Below are 13,098 nucleotides of genomic sequence, written 5' to 3' on the forward strand. Positions count from 1 at the left end.
ATCTAAATAAGTAATTAAAGTACTATTACATTTTTTGAAGCAAAAAGTGTAAAACATTTTTAAATAAGCATAATACTAATAATTCTATGTTGTAAACGTTTGAAAAACTTAGCAGGAAAATGCAAATATGATTAGAAAATATAAACAGCACAATACACTAAAATATATAAATATATTCTGTTTCATTTATCTACACGCTATTATCTACATGTGATATGGCATAATAAACAAACAATTCCATACAAAAATTAGATTATTCTTCCATTGTCACTCGTAAAAACGATATGTATGTCAAGGAAGTTTTCAAAATATCTGTTGTAGTGCTTCGAGTAATATAAAAAAATTTTCCAGCAGTGAGTTGAAGAGGGGTCTTCGTCCTCATCATAATAAATATCAAATCCTTCACTATAATAGGCGGCAATTCGTGCCACGATGTGCTATATATTGCCGAAACGATTGATTCGCTTTGTTTCTGCAAAGTTTCACCGGCATGCGTGAACAAGAAGGATTGTACCATAAAGAACTGAACAAAGATCATACTCTTTACTATATCAGTATAATTCTGATGCTTAATGGACACAATGATACGCATTCCTGAAAAAAACATTTTTCTGTTTCTTCCTTTATCATTTATTTTCTTTATCCTTCATTAAAGTTTCAACATTATTAATCAAATTTGTGTAAGTCTATTGTATACGAAAAAAATTCATTCTTAATTCTCACAATAATAAAAAATTTTGATCTTGTCAGTAACAGAGGAAACGGAATGGGTATTTATGATATATAAATACCTGAAATCGCAATCACAATGGTAGTTATTAACAAACGAATTAAAATATTGAGATTAAAGGAGTCTTCAATATTTTTAGCCAGTATTATTAGTTTATAATGCCTTCTGATCCAAGAACTCAATATGCTGCGATAATTATTCTTCTCGTTAGCTTTTCTACCAACGAGTTCAACAAAGCGAATCCTCAGGAGCTCTAGCTGACCGCAGAGGTGCATGGTAATAGCAAAAAAGAAGCTGTCGTGTGCGCATTCTGCTACGTAGAGTATAAACCCGATAGGTATTTGCAGGAGGAAAACTGCTTTGTATGTAGAATATGAAATCCCTCGGAATAGGCATGTTGACGGAAGAAGGAAATTCCATAAAGTTACAGTATCATTACCAATAGTTACGACCTGTCAAAACATCTTAAGATGTATTATGTAATTTTACAATAGTAACAACAAGTAAAAGACACGGACAAACAGATGAAAATGCAATATTTGTAGAAAAAAATGTTTATATCATTAATAATAGGCCTGCATAATTTTATTTCTTATTAATGAATTTAATAGGTTAATATATTATTTATCGATTTATACCAATCATAATATTCTTCACGAACGAATTTTTACGAATTATTTTTATTATAATTGCTACATTGTATAGTGTCAATGACAGTTTAATGTAATTAAAGTAACAATTTGTGTCACAAATAAAATAGCACCTGTTGTTGATTTACAATAATAGCGGAAAGGTATACGGCACCGGCTAGAATTCCAATTATCAAATGAGACACAGTGATCACTCGACCTATTCGTGCATATCCCGCCATTATTAGATAAGACTGTTTCTCCGTCAACGAGGACGACCAATCGTCAATTGCAGAATTCACGTTGACGGCAATCTTTTTCATATAAATACGCGCAAAAACAACATTTATCCACGAATGAAAACCAGTTTCTATTACAAGAAAAATATCCAGAACGTCTCTGGTATCACCGCAGTTTTTGAAAGGTTCCATCAGCATGATGATCACTGTGAGAGACTATATAATAACAAAGATTCAACCATTTTGAAAATAAGTATGAATTGTACAAGGTTCTTGATAATAAAAGTAAAACCTGATAATAAGAGTAAAAAAAAATTTGTCTTGCAATGCGTAAATTTAATTTAGATTAGACATGGTTAATTAAACGTTTCATACTTTCTTAAAAAAAATTACTCCTATAATTCCTCAAAAATTTAAATTAGCTGCAAAAAATTGATTAAGTTATTATTATTAAATTATGATTAGGTAAACTTTTAGTAAAACATTTGTGTATCAACTAGATATGTCTTTGCATTTATCATTACTTTTTACATTTAAAAAGGAAAGCAATTTTTGCACTTTACGCTATTTTGTCTTACCTCAACAATAAATATGATAAACCAGCGAAGTGTGCAAAGCATATCGTTCTGCTGCAAAGGCCATACACCGACTATCCACATCATCTTTCTTACCACTGAAAAGCCATAGTCCATGCCGCTGTTCCAATTTGTCTTCATGTCCGGCAATATGGTACTTTCGATCTCAAGGAAATTGTGACGGTGTCATGCATGAAAGAACGTTGTTCAATTTATGCAATGTATGGCTTCGGAAAGAATTACCGTAGTTGGACGTACCATTTGTTCATCGATCAGTTTTTATGGTAGTAAGATAAGTAGTACTAATGTTGGGTGATCATACATTTTTGTAAAATATCCATGTTTTTCCACGATGTGCGCAATTTTCGATGTTTACGATAGCTTTGCCATTCCACATTCGACATTCGTGAACGATCACGATTAAGACAACGACACAGTATAGGTATTGAATTTATGAGATCTGACAATAAAGTTCGCGAATTCGTCACGACACATATGTTGTTGCTGATTATTACTGCGGTCCCCTTCAAAGTAGTCCCCCTTGAGAAGTTTAACATTTGCCTCACAAAATATGTCCCTCGTCCAGATGTTTATGTCTATCGATTTCTCTGGGCGATATACCCATCTGATGAAATCGGAGAGCTTTCCAAGAGTTCCAAGCAAAGCCAAATTCGATATTCTTTTGTCCTCGGACGAAAGACGAAGAAAAGGAAAAGGGATGAACGAAGAAAGAAGTTCGGTTAAAGGAGCAGACCTTTTTGTCTCAATGAGAGTGCAGTTGTCGCGAGAAGCCACTAGACTAGACGGCTAGAGAACGAAATTCGACTCCGTCTCTTTCCTCTGGATCTTCTATATTTAACGCAACATAGTGGAAGGTTAATTATTATTCTCATTAATATTTGACTTTTTTTTATATAAATATTTTTATATTTTAATATTTGGCTTTGTATCAGCAATTAAATGATTTTTTTATTTGTTTTTTAAATATTTGTTTACACATTTTATAATTATTCTTTTTATTTGTATTTGCGATTTTGTAATTATTTTTTTTATTTATATTCTGTTATTTAGTTTTGTATGATTTTTATAATTGTTTTTTGTATTTATATTTTGACATTTGTTTTATGCGGAAACTATTGATTTTATTCAAAATTATCGAGATACGGAAAATGTTTATTTGAATTCGCTCAGTCTGAAAATGCAATAAAAAAAGTTTTTATTTAAAAAAAATTAGATCGACGTGGTTGTGACATTGACTAGACGTCATAAAATCAAACCCGGGTCAGCATTGTGCGATCTTACAAAATACTTTTGTTCAAAAAGTCTTTTTGCAAAATTGCATATTTTTGAAGTATTTGCTTGTTAACATTAAATTGAATCACCCTGCATATATCTCCTTAGAAGCAAAATACAAATATGATTAGAGAATATAAACAGCACAATATACTGAAATATATAAATATATTCTGTTTCATTTATCTCCACACCGTTATCTACATGTTATATGATATAATACACAATTCCATATAATAATTAAATTATTCCTCCATTGTCACCTGCAAAAACGATATGTATGTCAAGGCAGTTCTCAGAATATCTGTTGTAGTTTTTCTGGTAATATAAAAAAATTTTCCGGCAGTGAGTTGAAGAGGTATTTTCGTCCTCATCATAATAAATATCAAATCCTTCACCATAATGGGCGGCAATTTGTGCCACGATGTGCTATATATTGCCGAAACGATTGATTCACTTTGTTTCTGTAAAGTTTCGCCGGCGTGCGTAAACAAGAAGGATTGTACTAAATAAAACTGAACAAAGAGCACGCTTTTTACTACATTCGGATAATCTTGATGCTTAACGTACATAATAGCATGCAGTCCTGAAAAGAACATTTTTCTATTTTTCTTTAATCTTCCATTTTCTACATTTAGATGCAATTGGTACTTTATTTCAATATATATTAGCATAAAAAATAATTTTGGTACAGTTTTTTAACAACAGATTTTATTAATTCAAGGCAGTTACTGTTTACTGTAGATGCATTATGACTTTTATAAGTTTCAACATTATTAATTAAATTTCTATAAGCCTATTATATTAAAAAATTTAGTTCTTTATTTTGATAAATTATAAAAGATTTTGATCTCGTCAGTAACAAAGGAAATGGAATGGATATTTACGATATATAAATACCTGAAACCGCAATGACAATGGTGATTATTAACAAGCGAATTAAAATATTGAGATTGAAGGTGTCTTCAATATTTTTAGCCAGTATTATTAGCTTGTAATGCCTTCTAATCCAAGAACCCAATATGCTGCGATAACAATTTTTTTCGTCAGTATTTTTTCCAACGAGTTCAACAAAGCGAATCTTCAGGAGCTCTAATTGACCACAGAGGTGCATGGTAATAGCAAAGAAGAAGCTATCGTTTGCGCATTCTGCTATAAAAAGTATAGATCCCATTGGTATTTGCATGAGGAGAAGTGCTTTGTATGTAGAATATGAAATCCCTTGGAATAGGCATGTTGACGGAATAAAGAAATTCCATAACGTTACTGTATCATTACCAATAATTACGACCTGTTAAAATATCTCAAGATGCATCATACAATTTTATTTTAAACGTAAAAACAAGTAACAAACGCGTAACAAATAGTTATGCGATATTTGTGGGAAAAAATGTTTATATAAAAAAAATTGAAAAAAATTTATTTTTCCTCTTTTCTGAAAATTGTGAATTTTTGAGTTGTAACAGCATTCTTCTCGAGATACAATATATTCTGATACAAACATCGAAGAGATATACAAACATCAAAGCATGTAAACATTTAAAATTTATTTTATATATGCTAAATATTGCTAATTAGTTTAGCAATAAACTTTGAATAAAAGATTTTTCAAATGTTATATGGCTTTAAACTTTTATTGGTAAAAATCCATGTAAGGATATTAATTTTGAGGTCATTGAAAACAATTTTACCGAAAAGTATACGTAAATTAAAAGTGGATGGTTTTTGGAAGTATATCCCGAATTTTTACAAATTATTTTTATTATCGCTACATTACATAGCATTAACGACAATAAAATATAAATTAAGAATTAAGTAACAATCTTTGTCACTAATAAAATGTCACCTGTTTATTTTCGATGAGAATAGTGGTAACGTGTATGCCACCGGCTAGAAATCCAAGCAACAATTGAAACACACAGATTATTCGACCCATTCGTGCATATCCCGTCATTATTAGATAAGACTGTTTCTCCGTCGACGAGGACGACCAATCGTCAATTGCAGAATTTACGTTAACGGCAATCTTTTTCATATAAATACGCGCAAAAACGACATTTATCCACGAATGAAAGACGGCCTCTATTAAAAGAAAAACTTCCAAGGCGTCTTTGGTATCACCGCAGTTTTTGAAAGGTTCCATTAGCATATTGAACACTGTGAGAGACTATATAATAGCAACAATTTAATGTTCCATTCATATAAAGGTTCACCATTTTATAAATAAATATCAATCAGATAGAAGTTTCTTGATAATTAAAGTGAAATAAAATAAAAAAACTTTGTATTGCGGATGCGTATATTTAATTAATATTAGACATAAATTAATTAAAAGGTTCATTTTATTTAAAAAAATTGCTTCTTAAATTCTTCAAAAATTTTAAATAGCCGTAAAAAAATTGATTAAGTTATTATTATTAAATTATGATTAGGTTGACTTTCGGTAAAAAATTTGTGTATCTATATATGTAGATATGTCTTTGCATTTATCATTACTTTTCACATTTAAAAAGGAAGCTACGTTTACGTAGATTGCTATACGCTTTATTTTACGCTATCTTGTCTTACCTCTGCAATGAATATGATAAACCAGCGAAATGTGCAAACCATATCATCGTGCTGCAAAGGCCATACACCGACTATCCACATTATAGTTCTTATCACTGAGAAGCCATAGTCCATGCCACTATTCCAATTTGTCTTCATGTCCGGCAACATGCTAGTTTCGACCTTAAAAAAAAAATTGTGACGGTGTCATGCATGAAAGAATGTTGTTCAATTTATGCAATGTATGGCTTCGAGAAGAATTACTATAGTCGGACGTATCATTTGTTTATCGATCGATTTTTACGGTAGTAAGATAAGTAGCGCTATAATGTTGCGTGATCGTACATTTTTGTAATACGTCAATGTTTTTCCATAATGTGCACAATTTTCGATATTTTCGATAACTTTGCCATATTCCATCGATATTTGTAAATGATCTGAAACAGCGACACAGTGTATTGAACTTACGAGGTCTGACAACAAAGTTTGCACATTTATTATTACGATACAGATCTTATTTCTTGTCTTACTGAATTTATCACTGTGGCCTCTTCAAAGTAGTCCTCTTGAGAAGTATAACATCCGCCTCGCAAATTATGTGCTTTTTTCCCAGATGTTTATGCTATATCGATATCTCTGCGCGATAAATCCGTCAAAATCTGAGAGTCTTCCAAGCAAGGCCAAGACCGATATTATCTTGTCCCCGGACGAAAGACGAAGAAAGAGAAAAAGGATGAACAAAGAAAGAAGTTTGGCTAAAGGAGCAGACCTTTTTGGATGGGTTGAGAGCGCGGGCAGTTTTGTCAATAATCCACCAGACGACTCCGTCTCTCTTCCTTTGGATCTTTCATGTTCAACTTTGTCATCACAGCATAGTAAAAAGGTAATTATATTACTCTTATTTATACATTTAATATATATATTTTTTAAATATTATTAATTGTTCTTCCCGATTATATTTTAACATTCGGCTTTGTATCGGCAATTAAACGATTCTTTATTTGCCTTTTTAATATTCATTTATACAATTATATAATAATTATTTTCAATTATATTTAACATTCGTGCGATTTTATAATTATTCTTTCCATCTATATTTGATATTTATTTGTGCAACTTTATAATTATTCTTTCAATTTAAATTTAATATTTATATTTGCGATTTTATAATTATTTTTTTTATTTCTGTTATTCGTTCTTATATAATTAAATGTTTAAAATTTTAAGGTTTCAAACATAGAAGCATAGTGTGGTAGCTATATGTATGTTAATATTCTTATATGTGTATTCGTACATGTGTATTTTTAATATTACAAAAATTGATTTGGCACTACAGACGATTGCACGTTATGATTATAATCAACTTTTTTATTAAAATGATTTTCTGTTAAATTCTTTCTTCACAAATCTCTGTCTTGCCAAATTTTTAGTCCAGTTTATAATTTTTCTGAATAATTCTTTCACCATTATCGCGTATTTCATGTTTCCACCATTACTCGAAGTACAGACAAATACGAAATAGAAGCTTTTAGGATACTCATGTAGGTTGACAAATTTATCACAATAAATTGTCCAGCTCGCAACAAGACGGGAGATTCTGTCCGCATAATGATGAAGACTAAGTTTTTTGTCAGATCCGCAGGAAGGTTATACCAAGCATTCTGATAAATTGAAAGTCCGATTTCTTCCATCTGGGATTTCAGGTAATCCCCGATAAAACTATATAGCGTTAATTGAAATAGGAAAGTACTCTGCACCATTGCACTTTTTCCTGCCATAACAACGTCGTTGACTTTCAATGCTAGAATAAACTGGAAACCTGTAAAAGAAATCACTTGCTTAATAGATCCTTATAATATAATTTCGTGTTCTACGAAACAGTAAGTGATAAAATATATTTACCCGTTATACACAATTGTATACTGATAATGAATAACTGAATTAGTAAGACAAAATTAATTGTATCGGCAAGTTGTCTGGCCATTTTTATTAAGTAGCTGTGCCTTTTAATTAGCGCGATGAAACGCTTATAAACCTTAGGTCTTGTAACATCAAACTCGATAAACTTGGCTTTCAAAACTTCCACTTGACCGCAAACGTGCAGCGTAATGTTGAGAAACATAGAGTCGTTACCTTAATAGAAAAGGAACTGATACATGATGCTGTAATATTATGTTAATGTTAATTTATAGAAGATAGATATTAATATTCGATATCGCTATTATTTCAAAAATATTATTTTTACAATTATTTAAAATACATATGCATCTCTTTTTTTACGCAGTAGATACGTTCCGCGTAAATAAAAATCAGATTATTTGAATAAGTTGACTTATCGTCAATTTTCGCAAAAACCGTGTCAATTTCAGTATTATAATAATATTGTTCATAATAGAAAAAAAGGTATTATTGAACAACGCATTATTAAAAGATTATTAAAAGAAAATTAATAAAAGGTTTCGATGTGCGGAATTACCTATATGATTTTGCATTTATAAAATTTTCTAAATAATTATATTATATTTCTAAATTATATAACACAAGAAATGAGCGAAAAAATCAAACAGCAAATATTACCGTGATTAGAAGTACTTGTTAGAATAAGCGAAATAGCCTCGATGAGACATAAGAGCCTATACACGCTTATTGGAGTATTGAAGTACCCCAAGGCACATCTTGATGGTACTGGATAGTCTAATACAGCGTCTTCATTTGTTAAATTTATTTGCTTATTTACACTATCACCCAGAAGAGGAATTAGCGCATATATTATACAACTAAAGTAAGAGAAACACAGCATGAAACAGCAGAGAATTCTTCCTCTAGAAGCATGTTTTCGCATAATGGCCCGCTGTTTTGCATTTTCAATCATCAGATAATCATCCACAGCAGAGCTGTAATTGTTAGTCAAATTCCTTGCGTAAATGCGAAACCATACTGTCTTCAGCATACCAAGAATTCCGCAACAGATTAACATAAGGCTGTCTATGTTCTGCTCGGCATCAGTGCAGCCCATATAGAGTTCGATGGAAGGCAATATCACCATTAGACTCTGTTGGTATGTGTAAATTATATAATTTTAATGTAAAATTTGGCGTGTCTAAAAAAGATTTGTCACGATTCTATGTATAATTGTACATAGAAGTATTACACAAATACTTTGATGAGTTTTATTTAAAAAATGCTAGAATAAACCAGCCTGATTTTAAAATATAGAAAGTACATAATTATATATTATTTAAAAATTTAACTACATATTTCTCAAAATAACGAGACAGCAAACGATATTAAAATAATAAATGATAAAAATTGTACGTAGCATTAATTTTTTCGAGCTAAAGTGTAAAACAGAGTCTAGCAAAACTTGATGTCAATGAGAATTTGCTTGCCATTCTGAATCATATCATTCATCTAGTTTGTTTTTCTCAGACAAATTGTAAAATAAGCGATATGATATACATCTAGAATGAGCGAATTATGTTTTAAGTATATTTAAGTATGAATAAACAACAAACAGACATGAAGATTTTAAGAAGCACAGTTTTTGTTAGCCAAAATTTCCACGGCTTACGATTGTGCTCATTTACGATCCACTCGATGTTTTATTATCCCTAGAAAGAAATTTTTCACTGCCTACGTTGTCAATAATGGGACATTTACTGTTCAGAAATTCAAACACTCGATGTTGCCATTGCGAAGTTTTGTTTTTCAGGACAATGCGATGGGGAGCGCGGTGGGAGACGTTTTACTTATGTCTTCGGACTATTACGCAACGAGGATCACTGACATCGAAAAAGATGCGTACCACGCAACAGGTGGCAAAGATGCATCGTAATAGCGAATAGATGTTATAAACTTGCAGTGGCCAAACGCCGATGGGCCACGTTAGCAATTTGAAGGGGGTCATCGCGTATGAGACATCGTCTTTCCATCGTTCATTCGCCATTGAGTCGAGGTAATAACTGTAACTGATGCCAATGACTGATGATGATGCGCTTGGTACATAGACGTAATGCCTCTCTTCCGATTCATTTTTTATTCAGCTGGAGACGTATACCCGCTTATCAGCCTGCCTCTATGCTCCTAACACATTATGATAAAACGTAGAGAATTATCCCTAGAAAGAAATGTTTCACTGCCTACGCTGTCAATAATGGCGGGACATTTACTGTCCAGATGTTTGCTTTCACGCAAATTTTACGTTATTGTACACGAATTTACATGACTACTTCCCCCTAAGTCGTCTTGCACCGAGCAAGTACTTTTTATATTGCACAAACTGTTAGATAGAGCCGTATATATTTCGTTTACTATGTAAGCGGGTGTTTCACATTTTATTTTAGTTCAATATCATTTTGGTTGAATAGTATGATGTGTATGGTTGATTAAAGGTGTCTTCAATATTCTTAGCCAGTATTATTAGTTTGTAATGCCTTCTGATTCAAAAACCCAATATGCTGCGATAAATAATTATTTTTCTCGTCAGCTTTTCTTTCAATGAGTTCAACAACATTCGAATCTTCAGGAGCTCTAGTTGACCATAAAGGCGTGCATAGAAATAACAAAGAAGAAGCTATCACTTGAGCATGCTGCCATTAAGATTATAAACCTCTTAAGTAATTGCATAAGAAAAATTAATTTATATATGGAATATAAAATCTCTTGGAACAGGCATGTTGACAGAATAAATAAATTCCATAGAATTACTGTATTACCAATAATTATGATCTTTTAAAATATTTCAAGATGTTATACAATTATAAATGTATCATACTGACATTATTTTGCTTATTAATATATAATTAAAGTAAAATTACGTAATAAAAAATAAAAATATCTTCTTTCCTAAAAGCATTTCCGATCACGTTTCTATCATTACTCTTAATACGGATAAATATGAGGCGGAAGCCTTCAGAATTTCCTTAAAACTCCTGAAATTTATTGCTAGAAATTTTCCTGCGGACAACTGATGAGGATGAGCTGCTCGAAGGATCATTAACGATAAACTTTTGATCACGCTCACGTCAAAACTATACCACGATGAGTTGTAAATCGCCGAAGCTAATCCTTGCGATTGGAATTCCAACGTCTGTCCGGCGAAACAGTAGAGAAAAAGTTGTATCAGCAGAACGGCGATGAAAAGAAGATGTTTCATGGCAGCGTATGTATTGTGCATGGAAAGTGTGAGGATTAATTGAAAGCCTGAAATACATACAATAACGAACATAATTATCGATAAGTTTAAAACATCTCTTGTGCAAATTTTTGATAAATTTTATACTTTTTTTACTTAATTCTATACCAAAAGCGAAGGTGTTAAAGATACGTTTGCTTCATATCTTTATCTTTTAAATGTCATGAAAATTATTATACTATATAATGTAGCAATATTATTACTCTGTTTCAAGACTTTTATAAAAATGTAAATTGGATTGCAACTTATTTGAAATAAAATGTACCTTCGACGCATAATAGAATAACACTCATTAGAAGTTGTGATAAGATGACAAAACTGAATGCTTTTTGCAGATGATGCGACAAATATATGAGACGATGATGTCTCTTCAACAAGACACCAAGCCTGTTGCGACTATGCAATTCCTTGCTGTCCATTCGAGAGAAGTCCACCCTGAGAACTTCGAACTGTCCGCACACGTGCATCGTGAGATTGAAAAAGAATCCATCGTTTCCACACTGCGAGATACAGTTGACAAGAATTTGTAATGTCTGCAGCACTTCAATAAAGCAGTAGGCAAAAACTGTATAACTCCCGAAGACGCAATAAGCTGCTAAAAGCAATCTCCTCTCGCTCGTTTTATTGTAAATCTGTACTTCAGAGGTCCAGAACAGATTAAAATTGGCGAATATAAAGGGCGAGAAGAGAAACATGCAAGAAGCACATCCAAAATAAAAGAATACCACGGAACCCAGTCTACCAATGCGCGCGTATTTCAGCATAATATCGCGCGAATAAGGATTTTCCACGAAAGTCCAATCATTGATAATAGATTCCACCAAAATTAATTTGTGTCTCCAATTCACACGATGCAAGATTAGTTTTGCTATACTAGTTACTGATGTGGACATCGATAGAAAAGCATCGAATGCGTCCTCATGACCACGACAATGACGGATAACTTCCAATGACAAGCTGATCGTTGCACTCAGCTAGTTGACAATAAAACAAAGATATTGAGACAGAAAGAGAGAGAGAGAGTGTTCTACATAAAAATACTTTATTTTTATCAAACTGTATTTTATCAAGAGACACGGTCTCTCGCCAAGTACACATATATATACATGGAAAAAACGGCTTTGTTAAAGTATTTAAAAATTTAGTTAATAAATTAATTATGTAAGACGCTCAAGCATGGTACTATAGAATATCAAAAAGTTTTAACATTCTAGTAATTAGCTTGAACATCTTACATAATTATTTTGATGCTCCAACAAAATTATTTTTGGATCTGTATTTACCTAAATTTTGAGATATTTTAGCAAAACAGTTTTTTTCATGTAATTTAATATTTATAAAATGTTTCAGCTTAATTGATGTGATAAGACATTATCGAAATTAAACACAAAGTGTGTGCGATAAGGATAAAATTTATTATTCCAAATTATACGATAAACGTTATACGCATACAAGAAAACAAAATAAAATTATTAAAAAATAATTCTATGTAAATTACTCTAATAATGTCTGAAAGTATAACTTACTTCTATTATCGTCGACATAAGCCATCTAATTCTTGAAAATATATTTTCCTCATCTAGTACCCAAAGTCCAAGTATTCCGAGAAAATATTTATAAAGCGTTAAAACGTATGCAGTTTCAGCATTCCATTTCACAGCCGATCTCATTCTAAAACTTTAAAACTTCAGATCGCAGCTATTTATTCTGACTTATTTCATCCGATGACAGTTATAATTATATTATATTGTAACAGTTATCGAGTTTCTCTTCAGTTCCGGGCTTCTTTTCAAAAACGAAGTAGCGTAGTCCGTTTCACCACGATAACTGCATAGTATGTGATACTCGATAAGTATAACCCGCATTTGTTTCGCTGCGACAACCCCTCGCA

General features: G+C 31.7%; 3 protein-coding genes across 3 annotated transcripts; all 3 read right to left on the minus strand.

Moving 5' to 3' along the window:
• Window positions 1–143: 143 nt before the first annotated feature.
• Window positions 144–2,366, minus strand: LOC112464972 (odorant receptor 13a-like). The gene is made up of 3 exons (XM_025032297.1): window positions 2,177–2,366; window positions 792–1,182; window positions 144–594 (listed from the first exon to the last, which is right to left on the minus strand). Exons 1-3 carry the CDS (start codon window positions 2,312–2,314, stop codon window positions 254–256), a joined length of 870 nt encoding a protein of 289 aa, XP_024888065.1. The 5' UTR covers window positions 2,315–2,366; the 3' UTR covers window positions 144–253.
• Window positions 2,367–3,711: 1,345 nt separating this feature from the next.
• On the minus strand, window positions 3,712–10,386 carry LOC112465280. The gene is made up of 10 exons (XM_025032763.1): window positions 9,819–10,386; window positions 8,591–9,065; window positions 7,916–8,146; window positions 7,504–7,832; window positions 6,783–6,910; window positions 6,359–6,563; window positions 6,035–6,196; window positions 5,313–5,633; window positions 4,367–4,757; window positions 3,712–4,052 (listed from the first exon to the last, which is right to left on the minus strand). The coding sequence occupies exons 1-10, from the start codon at window positions 9,957–9,959 to the stop codon at window positions 3,712–3,714; spliced, it is 2,724 nt and encodes a 907-aa protein (XP_024888531.1). The 5' UTR covers window positions 9,960–10,386.
• Window positions 10,387–10,792: 406 nt separating this feature from the next.
• LOC112464949 (putative odorant receptor 85d) lies at window positions 10,793–13,073 on the minus strand. Its single transcript, XM_025032251.1, has 3 exons — window positions 12,734–13,073; window positions 11,473–12,181; window positions 10,793–11,215 (listed from the first exon to the last, which is right to left on the minus strand). The coding sequence occupies exons 1-3, from the start codon at window positions 12,875–12,877 to the stop codon at window positions 10,875–10,877; spliced, it is 1,194 nt and encodes a 397-aa protein (XP_024888019.1). The 5' UTR covers window positions 12,878–13,073; the 3' UTR covers window positions 10,793–10,874.
• Between the last annotated feature and the right edge of the window lie 25 nt (window positions 13,074–13,098).

The sequence above is a fragment of the Temnothorax curvispinosus genome, unplaced genomic scaffold (assembly GCF_003070985.1).
Source record: "Temnothorax curvispinosus isolate PA1 unplaced genomic scaffold, ASM307098v1 QBEX01001498.1, whole genome shotgun sequence".
NCBI lineage: Eukaryota > Metazoa > Arthropoda > Insecta > Hymenoptera > Formicidae > Temnothorax > Temnothorax curvispinosus.

Bases quoted from the DNA above. Each gene is read 5' to 3' on its own strand.
- LOC112464972 (XM_025032297.1), bottom strand. From the start codon at position 2,314: ATGAAGACAAATTGGAACAGCGGCATGGACTATGGCTTTTCAGTGGTA. The intron at 1,183-2,176 runs GTAAGACAAAAT...ATGTTTTGACAG, and splicing joins TTATCATATTTATTGTTGAG to GTCGTAACTATTGGTAATGA. The intron at 595-791 runs GTATTTATATAT...TGTTTTTTTCAG, and splicing joins CATTGTGATTGCGATTTCAG to GAATGCGTATCATTGTGTCC.
- LOC112465280 (XM_025032763.1), bottom strand. From the start codon at position 9,959: ATGGCGAATGAACGATGGAAAGACGATGTCTCATACGCGATGACCCCC. The intron at 9,066-9,818 runs GTACGCATCTTT...ACATACCAACAG, and splicing joins TCTTTGCCACCTGTTGCGTG to AGTCTAATGGTGATATTGCC. The intron at 6,197-6,358 runs GTACGATCACGC...TTTTTTTTTAAG, and splicing joins CATTGACGTATTACAAAAAT to GTCGAAACTAGCATGTTGCC.
- LOC112464949 (XM_025032251.1), bottom strand. From the start codon at position 12,877: ATGAGATCGGCTGTGAAATGGAATGCTGAAACTGCATACGTTTTAACG. The intron at 12,182-12,733 runs GTAAGTTATACT...ATTGTCAACTAG, and splicing joins TTATGTCGACGATAATAGAA to CTGAGTGCAACGATCAGCTT. The intron at 11,216-11,472 runs GTACATTTTATT...TATGTATTTCAG, and splicing joins TATTCTATTATGCGTCGAAG to GCTTTCAATTAATCCTCACA.